Source organism: Harpia harpyja, chromosome 3 (genome assembly GCF_026419915.1).
Source record: "Harpia harpyja isolate bHarHar1 chromosome 3, bHarHar1 primary haplotype, whole genome shotgun sequence".
Lineage (NCBI taxonomy): Eukaryota > Metazoa > Chordata > Aves > Accipitriformes > Accipitridae > Harpia > Harpia harpyja.
This window is the reverse complement of record NC_068942.1, coordinates 80,057,089-80,081,719: the sequence shown is the minus strand read 5'-3', so window position 1 is coordinate 80,081,719 and position 24,631 is coordinate 80,057,089. Positions and strand designations below refer to the sequence as shown.

The following is a 24,631-nucleotide window of genomic DNA, read 5'->3' as shown; positions in this document are numbered from 1 at the left end:
CTTACTCACACTTTAGCTCTTCCATCCCATTATTGCATTAAGTCTTTAAATCTGATTACTTTGTTTGGAGTTAAATTTAAACCTGATTAACTGCATAAACAATGATTTTTACCGGTCCTAGCCCAAACATAGGAGAAAGCAGGTTCAAAGCCCCATGGGGCAATTCCTCTTTCTGCAGTGAGTGTATTGACCATCCTTTTCTCTTGTCCTATAGCCTTTAATAACCATCTGTGTGCTGTAGTCTGGCACAGTCATAAACAGGCTTGACAGCTAGCCAACATCTTGACTTTGCTTTGACATTTAATTGCCCAGAAATGCAAATTATATTGCACTCTTCAGCTCTGAGCCATACTCACTGAGGCACTCAGGTAAAGGAATACACCCCACTGCTACGATCGGATGGCATTCAGTGCACTCACTGGTACTCACTGGCACTGGCAGGAGAAGAACAGCAACTCATCAGCACCACCAGTGATGACCACGAAGTCCCACCACAAAGGGCAGCTCAATGAAACTGTCTTCCTGCTGAACGTGGTCCTGTTGGGGCATCCAGGAGGCCTGGAGTCCAAGCCCTGCTCTACCACAGGTGACCAGTGTGATGCTGGGCAAGTCCACTTCTACCATCTCCTGCCAGTGTACACCAGAAAGCTCTGGGGCAGTTGAGTGGGTGGGCACTCGGTCTAAGGAGGTCTCATGTGCTTCCTACAAAGGGAAAAGCACAACTTTCAAACAGCAACAGCATGCAGGCTGACACCAAACAGGTCACACAGCCTTCGCATCCTCGCGGCTCCGCGTGTTGTCAGTCCTGTGCAGTATCTCACCGGCCATCTGAACTGCGCTGGCAACGCACCGAGGCTTTCAGAGATCCCAGCCCGGTGCCTTATCAGCAGCTTCTCATTTCACAGCCCTTTGCCTCTTTGGCTGCTGCCCAAAACTGGGATTTTACAGAACATCAGCAAGCACTCGTCGACTTAGCTGAAGGGAGGTTTTTCAAAGGCACAGATGGGAGATGGCATCTCATTCCCTTTGGCTATCCACACACAGGCCTTCCCTTCAACAGGAGGAAGCACGTATATCCCCCCAGCATCTCCACAAAGCGGGGCTAAATCATGGCCTTGCAGGCGACCCATCTGCTGGCATTTCCTAATGAATCCTTGATGCTGCAGCCTCTGAAGATGGACTGGTGTACACAAAAGCTTGTCTGCTTTTCCCAACTGAATTAGCGTAACAAAAGGTACCTCCTCTCCCACTCAAATCTTACCTTGGGCAGATCCAAAGTCCTACACAACTACAAGACTGTTGCTTTTCTGTGTATGTTCCTTCTGCCTATTTGCTCTTAACCATCTGCCCCTGCAGAAAGCAGTCTGGCATGTGTTGAAGTGAAACAGCATCAGCACTGAAAGGGTTGGATTAGATGACCTTTAAAGGTCCCTTCCAACCCAAACCATTCTATGATTCTATGACTACAGCCCACAGTTGGTCTTTTCCATCATTGTCTCAAATCTAAATGCTCTCAGCCTTAGGCCATCTTTTCCAATCTGATACACCCTGATGGGATACTGGCTGATACCTGTTGCAGGAGATGGTATCTGGGGTCATCAGCACTTATTCCAGCCATTGCCCATACGCCAAAACTCCCAATCACAAAGCCTGCTCTGGGAGAAGGGTAAATTTAACCACATTTCCACTGCTGCGATTTAAGCGCCAAACTTCTTGCTGCATTCATGGAAACACAAAGCCTGCAACAGCCCGCTATCAGCTTGAAGATCACCACAGTCCCCCTCTCCAACCTCCTCTGCACCCCTCCGCGCATGCCCAGCTCATTCGTTCTTTCCCCTGCAGTCACTCCAGTCACTCTCCCTGTGTGCTATGACCACGGCTTGCAACTGCCTTGATGCCTGGGTGCCCCCCACCGTCACCGTCCTCCAGCTGAGGCTGTGCCAACATGACTTTCCCCTACATGCAGGATAGCTCACAGCATCCTTTTGGAGTGTTTCTTGTGCTCTCCTCCGAGGTCTTCAGTTGACTGCGCTGTGTGTGGGACTTGACCAAATAAATCACTGGGCATTATCATCTCTTCAGGCAAACACACCACTACCTACCTAACCCTGGAGTACACAGCAAACCCCTCTCTCTCTGCTTCTCTGACATGTTTTTAAGAGAACGTGAGTTCTTTGTTCCTGTTTTTTTTTCTAAATGTTGCTCTTGGCTAGTGCTTTAAAGCTCATGTTTAACGGTGAGTGCCTGATGAGCATAAAAGCGAAACATTAAACCTCCCGAGATGTTCTGTGTAACAAGGATGCCCAGAGCCATCAGTGAAACTCGCTTCGGGGACCTGAGCATTTCCAGCAGCTGTCCTGAGCTCTCCCTCACATCTCTAGGAAACAGCAGCGAGCTCCGGCTCTGCCACAAACCCCCGTGCAATGGCTGAACTGCAGGCAATACCACCCGAAACAGCCGTGTCCTATCATTTAAGTACACTGAAGTGAGCTAGAGCCGACATCACCTTAACGCACTCGGCCGCAAGGTGTGACTGCTCAGGAGCCGTTTCGCTGTCACATCTGAGCCCCTGTGCAGCAGGGCAGCTCTCCTGGGGACGTGCAGAGGGCACAGCCAAACAGTCCATCTGACTTACCCAGCCCGTCTGCGCCAGCCAGCCTGCTCGGGAGACAGTACCAACGCTGGAAGATCTCTGCTTTGATAGCAGTCACTGGCAGACGAGCCTTCACTAGCAACAGAACATCAGCAAATTACTACTAATTTTATGCTTTCTGCTTTTAATAAGATTGCTGGTATCACACAGCAGCAGGAGGAGGAGGAGGGGGGAAATGAAATCAAGATTCGTATGGATCAACTGGCCTTTCTGCTTCATTCCTTCCCTCTCCAACAGGATGGGAAACTGCTCTCTGGAGACCACCACTTTGGATGTTTGCTTTCAGCCACGAGCGTCTTGCAGACTCCAGCCAGCCCAGGTGAGAGACAAGGAGCTCTCGGCAGTACCAAAGCATTTCTCATGCCTGGGAAGTTGCAGGGATTGTAGGTTTGGCATTACTTCGTCTTGTGTCTCTTCAAAGAAGCAGAGGCCAGAGGAACTTGCCCCAGGTTGAGCTTACTAGGGAAAATGTCTCCTTCAGTTATTGCTGCTGCTTCTGGGCAGAAGGCTGGACTTGAGCTCTCTTGAGGTCCCTTCTAAGCTGAAGTTTTCTATGACTAAAGCTGTATTACTAAAAAAAGAGCCTTTGCCTGCCGTGAACATCTCTGCCCGAGCAGAGATGCTCCCACCTAGTCACCCACTGGGGTTTCAGCCTGAGGGCAAAGCAGCTCTGGGCTCTTCAGCAGAGCAAGCCTATTGCCAAACCCCTTGGGCTTCACGTAGTCCTGCCTCTATGTATTCAATTTCTCCAAGAGCAGTTGCTCTTTCCCCTCTAGCAGAGGGGAGGCTCTGCAGGCATGCTCATTTAAACCAAAGACCGTTACCACTGCTGTGCATAGGGGAGGACTCTTTCTGCTCTCCAAGGAGAAAACCAAGGGCAGGTGCAACAGAGATCAAAGGGCAGGTCCAAGGACCAGGATTTCATATTTCCTTTGAAGCACCACTTTAGAAATACTTCCCATCACCATGGATACTGGAGCACTGGGAACACAACACTCACCACAGCAGCGGCAGAGATGCTCGGGTGGCTGCTGCCAAGAAAGCACTTAGAGCAGAGTGAGGAAGCTCAGATCTCACTTCAAGTGCAGGAAAAACACAGTAAATCCAGCCTTTCTCCTCTGTTAACTCCTTCCTCCAGGCACTGGAATCTGAGCCCCTACATCTGGATCCAAGCTTCCTAAGCTGGAAAGGGTTGGATTTGGGATTACTCCCCAAACGTGACAGCAACCAGATTGCATTTGGTGCTGCAGATACCCCAAAAGCCAGTTTGGGTTACAGAGACTTCAAAACATGGAGGGAACAGGACTTACAGGGAAGGACAGAGATGGGAAAGCATCTCGTTCCCAGACTAAGAATCACCAAAAGTCCTACTTCAGTCAAGAAGCAGACTGTGCGTGTGCTAGATGCTCTATCCCCGTACTGGGTGGGCACAGGAGGCATTTCGCAGGCGCCTTGTCTTCCTCTGGCTGGGTGCTGGAGGTGGCCTCAGGCAAACAAGCTCGGCAGTACTGCAAACCCCAAGCTCCCTAGTAGCCAGGAAGGTGTGAATTCAGCAAGTGCAACGATTTAAAGCCTCCGAGGATTTTAACTTCCAGCCCTCCTAATGCAATCCAGGAACGAGCTCTTTGGAAACCCCACTCCTCGGAGCTCAGAAGATGTTTGAAGTGGCCTCTTGAGAGCCCACACTAAGATTTTCAAGGAAAATAAACCACAGAGGCACAGAGTGACAAAAGCCCTCGAAGGCAGTATGAGACTAGGAAGGGTATAGGCAGGGGAGGATGAGAGTCGTTATCGGGAAGGCTAACCAAATGAACTGGATGGATTATGAGAAGATTGTAGGCCCATTAATAAAAAAGGAGGAAGAATAAATCAATAATTCTGGAAGAGCTGAGGCAATGAGTGCCTTTAAAAAAAATTATTCTTTAGTAAGAAAGGACGTATGGCTAATTAGAAAGTAATGAAGAACTTGTCAGTGTATCTACAGAGAGCGAGGAGGCGAGGGGGCTCCGTACCCAGAACTGAAGGATATCCAAATCACTGGCGCTGAGCAATACATCTTAGTGTCATGAGGAAAGCAGTTAATGGACTCACTGAATCATTCATGATTATTTATGAAGAAGTGAAGAATCCGGGAAGTACCAAGGGATGGGAGGGGGGAGAAAATTCACATTTGCTTCAGTAATAGTTTGGGGTTTTTTTTTTTTAGAGGAAAGAAAGAAGTGCTCCCAAGACCTTAAAGAAAAAGCAGCCTAAGGAGAAAAGGAGCCACAAATACAGTAAATACCTCTCAAAGTCTCTAGAGAATAATATCCTGTCTTAGTGTGGGGAGGATACACCTGGATGTCGGACTCTCGCAATCTCTTGCGGCAAAGGAATCGCCAGCAAGGCCAGGGCTCGCTCCACAGGGAGCCCAAGCCTCGCCAACCTGGCCCCTGCCACTTTGAAGGGCCTCGAGAAACTCGGTTTCTGCAAGGACTTCAGATGTGTGGTTGGGATCCGAGCACAGCCAAGTGGTTGGAAAGCCAAGCCAGGGAGCCCACCAAGGGGCACAGCAGTCAAAAGCAACAAAATCGCATCACATGAATGAGGAATATCCCTGGACCAGCAGATAAGGGTTTGCCAGCACCACTAAGAGCAGGAGTCTAAACAGCTATAAGATATCTTCCTGGCCGTAAACATGCACAAGAAATAGATGTGAGCTCCAGCCAGGAAGAACGCTGGGAGATGCACATAGCAATCACCTCCAACCAGTGTGAAATGAAAAAGGATGCTTGGGAAATAGCAAAATGAGAAAAAAACTGAGGTGTGCGAGAGATGTCTGTGCCTTCACAGCATGGATCCCACTCCCCTGTGCAAGGACAGGTACGTCTCAGGTGGGCTGAGGAGGGGCAATGACCACCAGAGAAACTGGGAGAGGGAGCCCGGGAGAGGCAGAACGGAGGAGTGGAGGAATCTGGAAAGGGTAGGAGAAACAAGGCGACAGCAAGAGAGGGAGGTGAAGTCTTGGAAAGGACTAGCAAACACATTGCATCTCAGTCCAAAGTCCTGCACAAGACCCTGGTTATGTGCTCACCATGCGCAGGGTTTCCTCCAGCTGATGATGTCACCTTTAAAACTCCAGATATACCTAACACTTGCTTCTGTGCTTGCTCTGCCCGATCTGGAGAGAGAATAGAAGTCAGTTCTCCTTTATCTCAAGCAGTGGCTGCAACCACCTAGCAGGAGTCACTGTTCCCTCATTCTCCTACTAAAACAAGAACACGTCTAATGTGGGATGAGAAATCATTTAAACCCTTATGAACAAACATGGGAATGAGGTACCCAACGTGCCAAGAAGCCAAAAAGAAGATGGCAAGCAGCAGAGAAGAGAGAAAATGGTGCCGAGGAGCAGGGCCCCAGCACAAGAGCTGCCTCTCTCCTCCACCACCCACTTTGTGGCAAAGGAGCTTCCAGAAGGACAGGGAAGTAATGTGGGAGATGCAGAAAGGCCTGAGAAGATCAAGCAGCTTGTGACAGTGAAAGGACAGTCAGGGGTGACACAGAAGTGATGGCGATCTCTCCTTGGGATGAGACAGCCAAAGGAGGCCATGAGATCCAAGGGGAAAGGCCAATCCCAAGCTGGCATCCAAGTCAAGGGCAGGGCAGGAGGGATGTGGGATGGAAGACACTGTGACATCTCCAAACTGAGCCTCTCGGGGTCACTGGGCAGCAGGCTACCTCTCCCACTTGAGAGCTGACCTGCACCTCTGTGTGCCCCAAGGTAAATCAGCAGAGAAGACATGGGATGCGCAGCCACTCGTAGTAAGTAACAACCGTCGTAATAAAAGAAGCCCATCACCTTGGTCTCTGACTTGCGGCTGCAGCTAGCTACAGTAATGTGACAACCCAATGGGAACATGTGATTTTTAACTTTTTTACTACCAAGGTAAAGGAGAAAAACTGGAGAAACTCTCCAATTCAAATATGTGAGCGTGGAAGGGGGGAAATGAAAGACAGGTTTAGTTCACAGAAGGCACATCAAACGGTCATCTTAAGTTGTAAACTGCCTTGTAAAGAGCCACGTACAGGATTACCAGGTGGTATCTCAAGTCTCAGACAAGGCTGTGCAGTATTCATCTTTACACACAAAAGCCCTTTTATACCACAACAGTACAAACACAGTTGGAAGTGGTAAATTTTATCTCTTTTACAGGAAAACTTTTTTTCCTTTTTAAAAAAAGATTCTCCAGAGACCTTGTACAATCTGCATTCAACAGGCAGTTGGAAACCCCTCTCATTTTGCAAAGTCAGCAAAAGTCCCACTCTTTCCACTTCGGTGAAGGGTTTGTTTTAACTTAGGGGGAAAAGAAGTCTCTTGCAACACACCTGCTGTGGATTTGAAACTCTTGGGGAGACAGGTACTTCTGTAATATTTGTAAGCTCAGCTTCAAACCCAGCACTAAGCTGGCCAGCTTGCAGTAGTGGCCCGCAGCATGTCTCAGGAGCTCTGCTGCGATGCCAACAAATGTTAAAGAGAACGGGAGAGGATCTCCCGGGTGCGGAAAGCAAACACACCCCGATGTGCTGGCAGGGGCTGGAAGCAGCTTGTTAAAATGCTCTTTGCTCTCCCCACTGCTGGGCTACATGGATGAGCAGCAGCAGAAGCGAATCTCAGATGAGTTTCACTCCTCCTGCTACTTCACTGTGGTCTGGTGCAGCAAGGACCTGATCGGTAAAGCAAAGAGTACCTGCTCGGGAGAAGGGGGATCTTAGCAGCAGCTCGCACATGTAGCAGAGGGGCTTCACGTAGCCTGACAGTGTTCAAAGGTGCTCTGGCAGGTATTGGTTTCATTAGGTATGTTAACGTGGTGCAGAAGAGAAGGGTGCAGGGACTCCCACAGGTGTCTGAGCTGGGATGTCCATCCCACAGAGCTGAATGAACAACAGACCTACTCTAATGGGATTAGCCCAGTGCTCTGCCTGAGCTCATTAGCCTTGACTCTTAACTAGCTCCCCAGCAGTTAGCTCGAGCGTCCCTGCCATGACCCCTTAGTTTCACAATTCATATGCACAGGATGAGCCTGGGTTTGTCCCATGGCTGTCCCATGCTCTTCGGCTTGTCTGTACCAGCCAGCTCCAGGCAGAAAGCTGTATGGGGCAGCACGCGTGCTTGCCTTCACCTCTAGCACCGCCAGCTTCAAGGAGCTGTGAAGAGGCTGCGGTTGCCTCTCACGACAGCTTGGAAGGAATAAAGGACAAAGGCTCCGAACACAAATGTCGCAGAAAACCGGGGTTTCTAATATAACTCTAAAATGTAAAGTTTGGGCTTTTTTCAGTGGCACGTTGCAAGGCAAGGGAGTAAGTTACAGAAGTGCCAGGGCCTGTTCCTTTGGGTTGCAGCTTTGATCCTTGAAGATTTTGACTTACTTAAATACGTTTCTGTTTAAACTTACAACCAATTTTGAATACGGAAGGGAAAACCAGCTCATTAAGCACAGCTTGCCCAGGCCTGTCCTTCCCTTCCTTCTCTCAAGCACATCGAAGGGGCTCGCAAGGCTCCCCGCAAAGCAGCAACAAAACGCACTCGCTGCAAACGCAGCGGTACCAGGAGCGAACAGCACAGTGGGCTCCGAGCCATCGCAGGCACTTCCACCGTGGAAAGCCGCCGAGAAGGCACATGCGTGCCCCAGGACGAGCCCTTAAGAGGAGGAACGTACTTCATGCTGCCGGGTGTAACAGCCCCGAAATAACATCTCCGTTTTGCAAGGCAAATAAATCAGTGCAATTTGAGGGCTCGCTTGAGCGTGCACGTGTAAAGCCCTGCTCAGAGGGGCACACGAGCAGATCCTCCCACCCACCACCCTTTGGGGACACTGCACCGGCACGGCCACGGCACTCCCCGCACGGACCCCATCTCTCCCGGGCACGGGAGGGCCCAGCCGGCTGATCGAGGCCGCTGGAAACCAGCCACCCGTGGGGGTGCTGGAGGGAGCTCGTGGAGGGCTGTGCAGAGCTGGGGCCAAGATGCTTCTCAACGGAACAAGAGACCCTTCTGCTCGCTGTCCGCTCTTCTTCTGCCTGCCACATTCACATCCCATCGTCTCCATATCCCTTGTCTAGGGCCAGGGATGTTACTGGTATTTAATTATAGCCTGTATTATCTGCCACAATCAACACATACATTAAAAATACTCAACTATATATCAACTGTGTCTTGAAGTAAATACCGATGCTTTATTGCAGAGCTGTGCAGCCGCTGAGGCTACCTGCTTTTAAAATATTCTCAGTAACAACGAGGTATATTAATGTATTTATGCACATGCAAAATTGTGAACGCAGTAAGTTGTTACATAAAGTGTTATATAAATTACCTACCAGTTGCATATAAATTTTCAAAGTCAAATTCCACCAACCTCAAGCTGAAGGAGTAAATCATTTCAAGTTACCACAGTTATTCCTGATAGCGAGGACCACTCTGCACAAATGAAGGAGGCAGAATCTGGCCTTAAATTACACACTCGATACACATTTGTAATATTACTTGCATTTAGAGATCTCCTGGCTCCTTCAAACTGTAACTGCAAATCAACTTGGAGACCCCAAACCAAGTAAACCGTCTATTTAAACAAAATGACTGCAATATAATAAATATTGATTTTGTAAACATTTTGCTGAGGTTAAAAGCTTTTCACAGAGATGGTCATTAGGCACATAAGTCTGCTCCGGATCCCTGGTAAGCACATTTATTAATAGATCATATATTATAGTGGAGTCTCAGGCAGTCTAAATCAGCACAGCTCCCCTTAACTCGACACTGCAGCACATGCTCTTGCCAAGTGATGACGTTGGTCCTGTAAGCTTCATTATATTTAATTTAAATCAAATGTATTTTGGGGCATGTACAAGTAAAGTGGATGTTTTCTTGGGTTCAGGAACCCTGCTGTGATGTAAACTCTTCTGGAATGGCTTAACACCTGGTGACTGCATAAATACAAACTCTGCTTGTATGTTTTTGTTTTAAATTGTGCTCCTTTTACTGTTTATAACATACAAGGTGATGAAAACCACATTCACTAGAAGGGAACTATTCCATGGCCTACCTGAAGACAACTCTGAATAAATCACACTGCCTGCTACGCTTCAGCCAGCCTTGGTGATCTCTGCTGGAAACCACCGGTCCACATGCTGGGAGGAAAAACTCCAGTATCCCACCCTTCCAATCCCAGCCTCCTGATTAAAAACGAGCTCAACTCGCTTATTTTCTGGCTAGCACCTTTCCTCTCATTTGACAATACGATTGCTCTCTGCAGTGGGGAATCACCACCAATTCAATGATAAAACCCCAAGGAGCCCTTGCAGGACTGGGGGATGGAGAAGCCCTCCGATGCGTGCTACCGATGCACAGATTTTATCGGGTGCTGGGGAGGACCACTGCAGGCGGTTTAGATCATGCACCAGTGCCAGCCAGGTGCCATACGCTGGAGCTAGGCAACCATAAAAAACCTCCAGTTTTGCAAAAGTACGTAGGTCGATCATCGGGTTTCTGTCAACTCTCATCACGCGCACAGAATGGAGATGGGACAAATCACTGCGGTCAATGGCAGTTGATGGCACCATCCGCACAAGGCCTTAGCTTTATCTTAAGGCTGTCAAGTTCTGCACATGTTGCCATTCCAGACCCATCTGGCGTCAAACCGCTCAACTGCCATAGAATTATGGAATGGTTTGAGTTGGAAGGGACCTTTAGAGGTCATCTTGTCCAAATCCCCTGCCATGAGCAGGGACACCTTCAACTAGACCAGGTTGCTCAGAGCCCCGTCCAACCTGACCTTGAATGTTTCCAGGGATGGGGCATCTGCCACCTCTCTGGGCAACCTGTGCCAGTGTTTCTCCACCCTCAGCGTAAAAAATTTCTTCCTTATAGCTATTCTGAATCTACCCTCTTTTAGTTTAAAACCATTACCCCTTGTCCTATTGCTACAGGCCCTTCTAAAAAGTCTGTCCCTCCCTCCCAGATCTCTCTGGGGCCACAAGCTGGTTTTGTAAAACACAAGACTCTTGGACCTGACATGACTCATGACAACTATAACAATTCACAGCTTTATTGAAGCCAAATCTGTGGCATACGGCAGGAGGGGCTTTTATCCTACCACACACTGCCTGTTGCAGTCGTGACATAAATTCTTCTTCCAACTTTCCTTTTGATGCATCACAGGATGAACCAAGATGCCAAATGCTGAATACATGTGCTCCTACAGAAAGACAATCTGTGCTAATTGCCACAAATGACCTTGCACAGTGTCATCCTCCTGACATTGCCTCTGCCAAGTTGCAAATGACCCCAGGAACTGAAACAGCCCCATAAGCATCCCACTTGTCCCACTCAGCAGGGGAAACAACACATAATTGCAGGAGGTATTCCCCCAGGTCATGCTCATGTTTGAAGCGGGCGGTGTATTCCCCTTGTTTCTAGAGAGTCACAATGAAAGGATCATGCTCAGGGAAGAAGACACTTAAGTCAATGAATCTATGTCAATTTACTCCAGCTGAGAAAGAGCAGAAGCCTGGGGTAAAGAGCACCTGCTTTTGAATCTGATCTCACTACTTCATTTCCAGTGCTCTCTGAGATCCTGAGCGCAGCCAGGCTTTGCTTCCCAACAGTGCCTGCTCTCAGGTGAAGACTGACCATGCAGCTACCAGCACCTAGACAGCGACAAAACCCTGGAAATCAAACCCGTGAGGCATGAGCTAAAAGCCAGCTAAAGCTCTCCACAAACAGCTCCACCAGCTTTGATATTTTTCCCTGTGATAACCTACTCATGCAAGTCCCAGCATACCACCGAGAAGACATGGCTTGCTTGTTCCTCCTCCTGCTGCACTGCACCATACTCTCGCTCACTATGCACTAAGAACCGCACTATAATTGAACAAAATATCTTTTGCCCGAGCAGTAATGGGGTTGTTTCAAAACAAAATCCACCTGCTTTGGTCCTCACAGCATCCTGAAGCCAGCTGACTTGCTGGAATCATAAAATGGCTCCACTTCAATCACAAAGAGGGTTCAAATGAGGTTTCAGTCTCATCAGGTAGAGTTCCTTACACTCCCTCCATTGCTAGGGGAAACAGGCATATTTCTCCTGAGAGCAGTTATGAAAGGAGTAAAACTTAGCTCTACAAAATAAATAGCACTCCACTGTCCCTGGATCTTCCCCAGCTGCTGAAGCGCTGCAGCTGCAAGGTGGGGAAGGAGAAAGCAGCTGAGAGCACGGGGTGGGATCCTACCTCCTTTCCCTTCCCTCCTCTCACCTTTCTCCCCTGCAACAGATGCTTTCCTCCAGGCTTCACACAAGGATGAGACATCCCAGCAGCAGAGCAGCGTGGTGGCCTTCCTCTGGCACCTACCTACAACTCACAGCTCAGCAGCTTGGCAGGGTTTGCCCAGCAGAGACATGGGCAAGTCACCTGCCAGCCAGAAACGGAGGAAAGGTCCTCCTCGGAGCTGCTTGCAGCATGTCCTTCATCATCTGACAACCCGGCGCCACAGTAGGAAATCAATAGAGCGCCTAACCATAGCCCAAGTCACAGATGGATTGACTGATCGGTCATCTGGTTCGTAGCTCCAGAAGCACAGCACGATACACACAGTCGATACGATCAAATAACCTTCTTGCTCCTCGATCTGGGCTGTCATCTGTCATTAGCAGAGCAGAGGGGAAGGTGCAGCGCTCGAGTCCCCTCCATCCTGCTGAGCAGCCAGAGGGCAAAATTTAAAATGACACAAAATCACAACTCTCTGTGGTTACGGGATTTTATTTTTTTTTTTTTAGCCAACAACAAATTTTAACTGCTGTGCTCCGGGGGAGGTGAGAAATAATCTTATAGGTGAGAAACTGCGTCTACGCACTCGCTCTGATTCACCGAGCTGTGGGCTGATGGCGGCACAGACCTAAGCAAACGCCCTTTCAGGTCCTCATTTCCAGGGAATTCAACGTCAAGATGGAAGAAGTGTTGCTGTGGGATGGACACAGGACAAACTCAGCCACATCTGAGCTGTAGAGCTGAGTGGGTTTTATGCAACAGTGCGACTTGAACCACTGCTGCTGCTCCTCCTAGAAAAGAACCTCACAAAGAGCTGGCTGTAGATTAAAAATGGCATAAGAAAGAGGCAGTCGGCTGAACTACAAAGGAGCACCAATAAAATATACGTCGGGACAATCAAGAGGCATTTTGACTGCTTCCTCAGACAGCAAGACTAAGACTTCACTGGCTTTGCCATGAAAGTCGAAGCTTGTTTTACACTTCTGTCTTGTACCCTGCCAAAGAAAGAGCGCTGTGTTCCCAGGAAACAGTGGCATCTGTCACCGAGCCAAGGGACAACGCCAGCTCTCACCCAGCACGCAGTTAATCCGACGCTGTTTGCACATCAAGGGCTCTCGCCAGTTTACCGTTTCAGACGCCACAACTCAAGAAAGCATTTAAGTCATGCCCTTAAATCTCTGTGACTTCGATTTAAGACTGAGCATGTATGGAAGTGCTTTCCCAGGGAGGGAGGCTGATGCTCTCATTATGTCCTTGATGGGATTTCTCCCAGCCCAGACAGCTACGATGCCCTCCGCGTTGTTGGAAGTTCTCGGTACATCTCCACGTGTAGCAGGCAGTGCTTGGTTATGAATTCGCGTTACACCATGATCAGGTTGCTGGGCTGGAGGAAGGGAGCTGTGCTAAACATACATTTCTAAGAGACAGCTTTGAACAAGCTAGAGCAGTCTGAGGCAGGGGAAAGGACAGACAGGGAGGCTAAGCAATTATTTGTCCAGGAGCACAAGGCAAATCCTCAGCAGGGAGAGCTGACCTCCAGTCACAACCACGAGCCCACCCCTTCTTTTTCCAGCATCCTTAAGGAAATGCTGCCACAGTTCCCTTTCTCGCTGCAGTATAAACAGCCAGGGGAGCACTTGCCAGCATCTTCCCACTCCTCCCCTGCTTCGGGCTGAATCACCAGGTGCTTTGGGTAACACAGCCCAGCCCTGCCAGGAAGGGGAGCAAGGAAAGGGTGGCTCTGACGCCGAAGCAGTCTGTCTGTGTCTTGAAATCAATCAATAAGCCTTGTAAGAAACGATCGATTTCAAAGCTCGACACAACCCCCCCTTCTCCCAGCTTTACATACTCCAATGGAGAGACCACGGCCTAAAATCAGAGGAACTTGTTTGGAAAGGGATGCTTTCCTAACAACACCCTGGAGTCAAAACCAGACCTCTGAGTCTACCTCTACAGACAGAAAGGTCCTTCCCGAGCAGAAAGCCCACCAGCATTGCGAAGCCGCAGCTAGCAAAGGGACAGAGACCCTGGGCAGCCAGTGCACCTAGTGCAGGGCCAGGAGCAGCAGTTCTTTTCATCATCTACAGCTGATGCCTGCAAAGGTCAAGAGGTAAAGAGCAGGGAGAGGGAAAGTGGTGACATTAAAAGAATTAGTGAATTAATGCCTCTTGAATCAAGGGGCACTGGTTATCTGGGAGGACAGAGGGATTTCATCGGAGAAGACCCCAAGAGCTGCAGGTGGAAAGCAGCTGCAGTTCCACAGCAAAGGCTTAAACAAGTGATGCTACGGATGCGTTATGCACCCTCCAGCTGAAAGCACAACCATAAGCCATTGTTAATTCACACACACACTAATACAATCCTGCCGCAGGGCACCGCAAGAAGAGAAGGGAACCGACGGCACAAATCCAGAAGGGCCAGCCAGGGGAAAGGGAAAAAAAATGGAACTAAATGCAAGGGTCTGACCCCCCAAAAAGAAAAAAAAAAAAAAGACATCACTGGTTGAAAGACGTGCCACGGTTCCAGGGTTCATGCAAACAATTTAACTGATATTTGCCCAGGTGTTTAAGCACTACACCTCCTCTCCAAGCTGGAAGAAGCAGCAGCCCCAGTGTGAGCACCCAGGCTGGGATCTCCACGTGTGGCATTCGAGGCTGCAAACATGATCTTCCACTCAAATGGCTCAGTGCTGCCGCATCTGCTTCAGTGGAGCCATGTTCATTTACACCAGCTGCAGATCTGACCTTCTGCTGTCGGGCAATGGCAACCATGGCTCCAGCCCACAGCACTTCAGGCAACAAACACGCATGCCTTAGTAACATGCAGCTCCCATCCTTTTTTTAAAGCCATCAACTAATATAAAGTTAGTATAGGGGAAGGGGTAATTAACACTGATGGGAAATCCCTCAGCTGTTAGATCCCTTCCAGAACACTTTCTGCTGACTGTGTTACAGAACTGAATGTGCACCTATTAACACCCCTGTATTTCTGTAATGCGGGGAATTTAACAGCTAATCAAATGCAGAAAAACGTAACCCAAAACCTAGTCCATGCTGCACCTGCTGTTCACAGTTTGGTAACACCCCTCAGACCTCTCTGATCTCGCCTGTTGCTACAGCCAGATGCTCAAGAAAATTTCAAAATGAACTTGGCCTTAGTCTTTCTAGCTAAAAATTCTGCTCTTATCAAAAAAGTTGAGCCTCCACTGAGCTTCTCCAGACAGCTCCAGGTCAGGCTGTCCCCAAAAGCTGCATCCGATTCTGAAAGCAAAATGCGAGTGAGTTCAGACCACCAACAAAATTTTCCTTTGAATAGGAAAGCCGAATCCTTTGACACGCTGTTCTCCGCTCTGGTCTCTTTTGCATTATAAACGGACGTGTCTCCTTTCTGCATTCGTCAAGCGAGGTGCCACTGGTATGGGTGTGAGTTGGGCCCAGCTTCTATATACATATGTCTTCTTGTTAGAAAGTTTAATAGCTTTCCTTTTTACGACTGCCTGGTAGGACCCTCATCCAGTAAGACACCCCTCAATGGCAGTCCCAGAGCACTGGTTTACCAAACCATCTTACTTGCACAGTCTTTCCAGTTACAACTTGGATGGTCCGTGAGAATTTAAGAAACTTTCATCCAGAGAGCTTTGGTACCATTGCTTTACTCTTCACAGGAACTGGGCTTCTGCCGCACCAGCCTTTGCTGGTCCTTCTAGGACGTTACCTGAGCTAGGGTCACCAGAGATTTATACCATGAGCTCTCTTTGGCTTATGAGCTTGCTGTAAATAGATATTTATCCAATTCAGCCCAGTAGGACTATAGGAACGAACAGGGAATGAGCTGGCTTATTTATAAGCCAATTTAACAGGTAAAATGCATACCACAGCCACACAGAACACCTCGCCCCAAGAACAAAGCAGGGAACAAGGCTGTCAAAAGAGCAGTTTTGAGAGTTGGGGAGTTGTAATGATTGAACTGCTTGTTGTTTTAATTATTCTTTCATACAGCTGGGAAGAGCACATGCAATTTGAAAGCACTCTGCTTTAAATGAATATGTATGTGAATCATGCAAGTTAATCAAGGGATGCAGAAAATTCCTTCAAACTTTAGGAAAGAAAATGAAAATATCTCCAAATGGTATATGTTGGATCTCTAGAAAGTACACTGCAAGACTCCTTAATAGGATTTTGTGGTCATATGTGAACAGGTTCTGGCAAGTGACGCCAAGCAAAGTTTTCCCTCTAAAAACCTGAACTTTTGGGTGCTGGTTTATTTAGAAGAGTGGGAATAAGCAACACAGAGCAGCCCCATAAGCCTCTTGAGAATGTACTCCCAACCAAGATCCACCCTCACTGCTGTCAGCTCTCCGAGTGCATCTTGCAAAACCTGGTAAATAAACAGCAATGCCTTTTTCTTAATCTCATGTCATTAACTTAACACCAGGAACAGTGTTTGCTCTGCTTGCTAATTCTCCTGGTTTTTCAGGCTAGGGATGTGGGGACAGGAGAATCCCTGGGTGACAGGCTGACACTTGTTGAAATTTCCACAGGAGACAAGAATTAGCACATGGGCTGATTTTTCACCCATCTCAGCTGCAGTGCTCCTGACTTGCACCACAGTAAATGCAGTAAGAAATATCAAGCCAGTGGGATCCTTCATTCATAAAGCGGCCAAGAAAAGAAAAAAAATCAGATACAAGCGTGTGGGGAGAACAGAAAAGGTTTGCTATTCACAGAGCACAGAAACCTTCTGGAGGAAGATAGATCCCACCAGACACCAGTCTGCACGCTGAGATGCTTAAAAGCCTTTGGACAGCCCGAGCACAGATGGTGCAACACACCATCGCCCTGTCAGGTCAGCGTATTTTTGGACTTCCCACTGGAACTGATCAAGCTGCAGTGATTTACACCCGCCTCGAGACAGCGCTGGGCCCATTTCCATTTGCAAATAAATAAGAGGACATCTCCCGGCATCATGTGCCACACGGGCTCCAAGAACACCTTGTAAGTCTTGCTGTACTGCATTATCTTTGATTTAACGTGATATTCGTGGTTGCTCCTTACTCCATTAACTGCGGTAAATGCAGAGGAAAGAGCCACCTGACAGAAAGCTGTTTTCTAAATAAATTAATACAAGACGGCAGCATCACCTCTGGATCCCAGGCAGACACAAGCTGGCGTAACTCCATGGACCTCAGTGACATTTGTTTGCTTTTTTCCAACTTCAAAGCATCTCAGCCTGTTTGCCACTCTCAGGATTTGGCCACAGAAAAATGGAGCAATCGGAAAGGCTGTTTGGCATTGCTAGAGAAGGACAGGAGAGACCCTGCTGCTGCAGATGGCAGGTGATGGAGCAAGGGTGGTGGGATTCGGGAAGGCCACCAAATCAAGGCTTGGGAAAGAGCATTGCTTGCAACAGAAGATTAAGGATTCTCCCTGCTTCTGTTTTAGCAGCAAATATTTTACTTTGCAAATGCAAACAGATCTTCGTCATACAGCAACTCCCTGGATACTTCCCCAAGAGCTGTGGGCTACAGGAATTCCCATGGACCCAACAGCACTACGTTCACGATGCCTCAAGAAAGCGACTCCCCACAAAAGTTTCTCTGGCAGCTAACACAGAATACCGCTGTCTGCTTGTCCCTATCTTGGCTCTGATGCCTGCTGTTTGCCAGGCAGAAACCAAGAGGCACTGGTAGTGTTTTCCACCACCTAGTTAACCCAGATGCACAAACCAACTGGAAAAAAGTCATGCCTACTGTACGTAGGATTTTTGATTCTTAAAAGAAGAGCTCCTCCCACATCCCTCAGCCCATCTGTGCTAGTGACAGTCTGGATGAGCTGAGGTCTAGATAATACCTCTGCTAATTAGCCTCTGACTGCTAACAATCATTACAGCTGATTCAACACAGTGTGTAAAATCAGTCCACAGGGTTGGTCTCTACTGCAATCTGCAGAGATGCTGCAGGGGTTTGCAATCTGAAGACAGTTTGCGTCTTCAGCCTGGGCAATCCCATCCTGGGCAGTTAAATCCCACGTGAAAGTATAACCGAGAGCACTATTTACCTTCCACTGAAGTAAATACCTGTTTCTGCTTCACTACAATAGGAACCGGACAGGCTGCCTAACCTGCTCCCCTTTCAGTGTCAAGGCAAAGCAGACAGCGGTCCTACCCCAGAGTCTCAGTTTAAGGCAAAAGGAATGTGAAAGAGATGCTAGTGGAGAAAGGAGGCAGAGCCCCATGAGCCCCTGTAAAAGAAACCCATGATCCCAACCCAAAGCAGAGTGAAGCTTCTTGCCTGACTGCCAAAAAAAGAGAGCAGAAGCTTGCATCACCATTCACCGTGGGACCACTGACCTCTTCAGCTTATTTCTGCGCACAGTAAATCCAGTTTGATGTTTGTTGCAGTTGGGATACCGATCCCAAAGACAACAGCAGCCTCTGGCAGGCATGACCCACCCCAGGGAGGGTGTCCAGCCACGGGGCAAGAAGTAGCAGGGACTCTGCAGAAGATAGCCAGATATAACAGCACTGGGCAACAACCTGACACTCTACGAGAGATGGGCAGGAATACCTACTCTACACCACTGTCTCTCCATTGCCTAACCCAGAAAGCTTTCAAACCTGCTTAAAACCTACTAACAGAAACCATGAACTTCTGGGAGACCTTTACCAACATGCATCGGCAAGGGTAAAATGTTTTTAAGACAGAGCTTGATGAAATGATGGATGGGATTTCAGGGCTGTCAGAGATAGCTGGGGACTGGACTGCGTGACCCTGGAGGTCCCTTCCAGTCTGTTTGTATATGTACGTATACATCTATCTATCTATAAAAAAACCATTACCAAGCTGCTGAGCCTGCACTCACCACGCACTTCCCGGCACAACCAAGAGGGACTCGAATGCGCAAAGAATAAATGATTCAGCTCCATCTTGTGTTTCTGCTTTTGACATGCCAAGCAGCACTCCAGCTTGTCAGGACAAAATCCAGACAGCTGCAACATATGTACAAAACTGGGACAATTCAGATTAAAAACCCATTTTCCTCTATGTTTCTCTGAATATTCACCTCTCTCCCAACAGCTGTCCTGAAAGGAAGATAGGAAGAGAGAGGATTTCCCACTATCTGTGTCTGGCTTAGAAATCCTAGCTCCTTGAATTATGTTTGATTGTGCCTCTGCAGAGATTATTTTGAAATGATCATCTGCGAGAGCCACACAATCAGCACTCTGTCAGAGGAAAGCAAAAAATTGGGGCAATTCCAGAAGAGGTCTGTAAAAAGCCCTTTGGTCTCCTTTCCAAAGTGAAGCACGCTGCACTTAACAGCAATTGCCTAGGGCCCGGCAATCACGTACTGACGCGTGAATGCTGCTTTCAAGAACAACAGCTCATCAAGGCACTCTGGGGTCATCGCACACTGCAGCGAGAATCACAGACTTCTCAGGTCAGAAATTAAGAGCACAGATGTATCCCAAAGAATATTTTGCACTGAGAGGTGTTGTAATCGCAGAAGAGAATTCAAGAGCTGATGACTCTGTCCCTTCCTACGAGCTGTAGGTACTCATTACAACCACTCATAGCTGCGAAAAGATCAGGCAAAAAGGCACAGTCACCCTTTTGGCAAGTTTGTCTTGCTGCCAAAGGCCTGTCCCCTCAAAAAATGACACCCAGATACTTTTGCAGGAGGTTCACCGCTCAAATCCACAGGTGGTTTGGTTCCTAACGCCCAGTCCCAACCAGGATAAAGCTTGAAATGTCATTAGCCTCTCCCCTGATTTTGTTACATGGCATCCCAGGGAACAATCTGAGTTCTGGCCATGAAATCACTCCTTCAATTACCCCATACTGCCACATTTGAAACAGACTCTTGTCCCTCCCTTAATAAGCAAACATCAGGGAACAGCAATAAATCCCTGCAGAATCACAGGGTCACTCAAGGCAGGTGTGACTTCACATTCTGATTTCCAAAAACCTTAGAGAAATTGCGTGAAAACCATCATTTCAAATAATGTTACAGTTCCAGGTCTGTTACCTACATCAATGAAATACTGCACTGCTAAAGCTGTCCCCTGTGAAAAGGTACTTTGAAAGAAAAGCTAAGCATTCAAATAAGACTAAGCCATCCTAATCAAGAACACAAGGACTGAACCTGAAGTACCAGAGTACTTGCATACGAAGTTGTCCAGATGCTCATGCATGTATCTAAGCAAGTGCCTTGCTGCAACTGAATCAAAGCATGAAAGTGAAGCCAAAACCTTATGAAAAGGCCTGGTACCCATTAGATTTCTCTTGTTTTGGAGAACACCACCAACAGCCGGACCCAGCTCCACTCCTGCTCTGTGTCAGCACAGACCGAACGGGTTCATCCTCCACCAAGAGCCGGGCCAGGAGGACCAGACCGTGGAGAACAGGCTGCTCTCGCGTAGCAAGCACTTACTGGGTTTCGTAACAGGCGAGAGGAGCAAGGTGCTCACAGCATCCGACGGCTCGTGCCACGCTAACGTGCTGGCGAAGAAGAGCCCGTGCACTCCTGCGAGCAGGTCAGCAGTTACCTGTGCCACGGTGAACCCCGGCAGCCCAACACCAGTTGGGAGCAGTGACTGCACCCCATGTGTAGGGACAAGGGCATGGGGCACCAAAACTGCTCTGGCACATGGGCTTCATCTTTCTAAGAGCGCTGGAAAGCCGGGGAGGAGGTGTTCCCGCTCCCAGTAAAAGGGGATCAGGACAAGCCCTTTCCAGCAGCGACAGGCACCACCGAACCCTTTCCTCCCACACCGCAACGTAACGCAGTTGCCCTCCAGCCCTCTCGAGGAACGTCACGACAAGCGATAGCCTGTCCCTGCACGCACCCACTGACCCAACACAGGGCGCAGAGCTGCGGCCCAGCGGTCTGCATCCTCCAAGGAGCCGCGTGCCGCCACGCAGACTGCCAAAGCATGACAGGGACGTTCCTGGAAAGTGATCCGGCCGAGCCCCTTTTGACAGCTGGGGTCAGGCATCTCCCCATCTCTCCCCAGCTCCTTGTCACAGGTCCTCCCACCTACTCCTGCCTGCACAGATTTGCTGGAGCGGGGGACAATTATTTCAATGTTCATCCGAGGAGTGATGCCCATCCCCTTGCGCCCCGTCCGCCCGCGTCCCAGTCACTTCTGCCCCAGTTCCTTCGGCGAGGGGGTCACTGGCGCAAGGAGGGAGGCAGGCAGTGGGGTGGATGGAGTTGAGCTGAAGCTAACGATGGCCGCGTCCCTGCCTCAAGCGCTGGGACCCTCTCCTCCAGCGAGGATGCGCGCGGGAGCGAGCACGCTCAAGAGGAGCTGATCAGTATTCAGCGAAAGGCTCCGCTACCGCGCTGCCCGCTCGCCCACTGCCGTCCCTCCTCCTCCCAATGACTCGGTGTGCGGGAGGAGGCAGCAGCCCTTCCTCAGCAGCACCCCACGGCACCCCGCTCCCGCATGCCCGTCCTCCCCCGTGGCGGATTTCACGCCTCCCTCCTCACGAAAGCATCCACTCCCCGTCGCTTTTCCAGCTCCGCGGCGCAGGTGTCCCCGATCCACCCCCCGCAGCCATCACCCGCAGGCCTTGCCGGCTCCTTCGGCAGAGCCTGGGCTCGCAGGGGCCAGCCGTCGCGATTCGGGGACCCAGGGGCGAGCATCGCGTGCCCGATGCCGGCCTCTGCGTGCCGGGGGGGCCACTCTCCTCCCACGCAAGGGTGCAAAACGCGGCCCCGGCGTGGGCGGGTGGCGAGGCTCCCACCCTGCCGGCTGGGGGAAAAGGCGCAGGACAAGGCGTGCTGGACGGGCGGCCCTCCGTAGCCGTCTCCCAGCCGCGGGGCTCGTCCGGGGCTGCCGTCGGAGGCCGCCGCGGGGCCATGGCTCACCTTGTGGAGCTTCCACATGGCGCCCAGGGCCTTGACTTCGTGGCTGGAGTGCTTGCCCTCCTCCAGGCACTGGTAGCAGACGGGGCTCTTGCACTGCACGCAGTACATGCTGTGGTTCTCCAGCTCGTGGTCGGTGCAGGTGGAGATCTTGCGGGGGCTGAGGCGGCGGCTGACGCGACCCTGGGCCGGCGGGACCAGGCGGTGCTTGGCCAGCGGTCCCCGCGGCGGGTGGCACCGCAGGCGGCAGGGATCGCAGTAGAAGACGTCGCACTGCTCGCACATGACGGCCGCCTCCTTGGGCGCCTTCTCGCAGAGCTGGCAGCGCAGAGCCGCCGCCCTGCCTTGCTGGTAGCGGTCGATGACGCCCTCCAGCAGGCGGTTGCGGGGGAAACCCCGCAACCCGCGCTCGTCCAGCACCAGGCTGCGGTGGCACTGCGGGCAGGTGAGGCAGGCGTTGCGCGGCGGCGGCGGCGGGGCCAGGGCGGCGGGGGGCGGCGGGGCGGCCGGCGGGAAGACGCGGACGCCGTTGGGGGACTTCTGGCAGGGGGTGGTGGGAGCGCTGGCGAAGCCGCCGTAGGAGCCGTAGCCGCTGTCCGCCTCGCTGTAGAGGCTCATCTTATCCAGGTCCAGGTAGTCGTAGTCGGAGACGGCCGAGCCCGAGGCGCGCCGGCTCTGCGGCGACTCCGACTCCGGCGTCTGCACCAGGATGTTGCGGGCGCACGCCTGGCACAGGTTGTGCGAGCAAGGCAGGATGATGGGCTCCCGGTAAAAGGAGCCGCACACCGGGCATTTCAGCTCCTCTTCCATCTCTTCCATAAGGGAGCGAGGGCGGCGGCGCGGCCGCGGCAGAGCCAGAGGAGCCACCCGCACCGCTCCGCGCCTCGGCGCCGACTGCCGCCCGCCCGCCGCCCGCCCGCCGAGCGCCCCGCCCCTCCCCGCCCCTCGCCTCGCCATTGGCTCCGCCGCCGCCGGGGAGGCGGGCTGCGCCTTGCCATTGGCTCCGCCGCCCGCCGGAGGCGTTGCGGGGGTCTCTCCTCAGGGCTGCGGTGCGGAGCGGCGGGGTCGGGTGCCGGGGCGTGGGGTCTGTCCCCGGGGCTGCCCCGGCTCCCCGCCGCCTCGGCTCCCCGCCGCCTGGGCTCTCCCCCGCGCCCAGGGGAACCGTCCCTGCCGCCCCCGGCTTCTCGCTTTTCCTCTGCGGGCAGCCCGCGGTGCCCGCAGCAGCCTGCCCCAGCCCGGAGGGTGCCCCCCAAGATGGCGGCTTCTCCCGGGGTCCCTCGCCTCGCAGTGTCGCCGGCCGCACAGCTTGGCCGGTGAAGGGGCTTCAGGGGTCTGGCTGCCGGCAGGAGGAGGGCCAGCGGTGTCCCGCTGCGTGTCAGGACTGTGCGTTGGGTCGCGGCAGCCAAGAGCCGGGTCCTGGCCCTCGGGGGGGGGCTGCTCAGCCTGGAGGGAAGGTGGCCTGGGCTCCTTGCAGAAAAGCCCCGCGAGTTCGATGGCCGCAGGATGGTTTACAGCCTCTCTCCTCTTTGGTTTTTAAGAGGACCCAACAGGAGAGGCTCCGCTGCATGGGGGGGTTTGTGAGACCGTGGGGGTTGAGCCCTGGGGCCCTGGCTGCATGGCAGCAGCAGCGGGGTGAATGAAGGAGCCCTGCGTCCGGGCAGAAGAAGAGCGTTTTTTGGGGAGAAGTTTTGGAGAGGACAGGGCATGTGTGCGATACGGGGGGGCTCCTGCGGTTTCCCCTCTGATAGCACAAGGTGACTTTCAGAGCTGGGAGTGCCGGAGGCAAGAAACATGCTGAGGGACTGGGTCATGAGGCTGTAGTAATAATGATGAGAATAGCCGTTATCTAATAAATGCAACGCGCTTAATAATCCTATAGCTTTCCGTTCACCGTATCAGTAAGATGACTGTGTTGATAGGCGGGCTTGCACAAGCCCTGCGTGGGACGGCACGCCGCGGTCCCCGAGCCTGGGACACCCCCGTGGGGTGCTGCTCCCCGCCACTGGAGAGCGGGGAGGGGGCCTGGCGGGTCTCCTGCAGCTGGCTTGTCAAACGTTCTTACTCTGAAGGTCGACTAAGGTCCTTAAAATATACTGGCAACGTGCGGTGCGGCATAGCGGGTCCTTTTTGGCCAACGGAAAAATAAGATTACTTGGAATGTCTCTGTATTACCTCTCATTTCTCTCTCTCTGTGCACACGTTTGGGGCTGCCTGTTAGCACAGTTGCTCTGGGCCTCCCGTGACGGTGTCTTTGGATCTCTTTTGGGAGAGGAGCCGTGACGTGAGAAGCACGGTATGGGAGCTTGGGGGCAGAGGGTCCAGCCTGGGGCTTGAAAGTGGAGCTCAGAGGGGCTGCAGAGTCTCTGCAAAGCTACCGTGGGGGCCGTGAGGGGTTGAAGAAGGTTGGCTTCTGATCCCGTGTGTGGGGCGCGGGGCCCTGGACCGAGGGAGAGGGTGAGCCCTTGCCACCGTTCACAGGCAGTTACTAAGGGTGCGGGGAGACTGGCTTCGGGATCCTGATGCTCGACAGCTAAGCCATGGGGTGACACAGGGGTGTTGGTGGCAAAGGTGGGGAAACTGAGGCAGGTTCATGGCAACTCCCAAGTAACGGTGAGAGGGTGAGGGCTGGATGCTGACAGGCCCCTGTGACTGAGGGTTTGGCCAGTCCAGGGCCAAGGACCAAGGCCTGAGCTTAGCTGGAGCTCCAGAACCCTGGGCAGAGGGGTGGGGGAAGACCTGGTGAGGCTCCTCAGGGCATCTGAGTGCCCTCGGAGCCCTGACACAGCGTGTGACCATCCCCACTGGTGGGGAT

At 51.4% G+C, this 24,631-nt stretch overlaps 1 protein-coding gene across 14 annotated transcripts in view; it reads right to left on the bottom strand.

The window, feature by feature from the left end:
- Positions 1-22,708, bottom strand: part of TRIM9 (tripartite motif containing 9) — a 69,761-nt gene extending 47,053 nt beyond the window's left edge. For all 14 annotated transcript variants that reach the window (XR_008234629.1, XM_052783635.1, XM_052783641.1 and 11 more), the window contains exon 1: positions 21,823-22,708. Coding sequence is in view for 13 of the 14 variants with exons in the window: in XM_052783635.1 (XP_052639595.1) it covers positions 21,823-22,638 (816 nt within the window). In the remaining variant the exon portion in view is untranslated. The remainder of the gene's footprint in view (positions 1-21,822) is intronic.
- Positions 22,709-24,631: the final 1,923 nt, after the last annotated feature.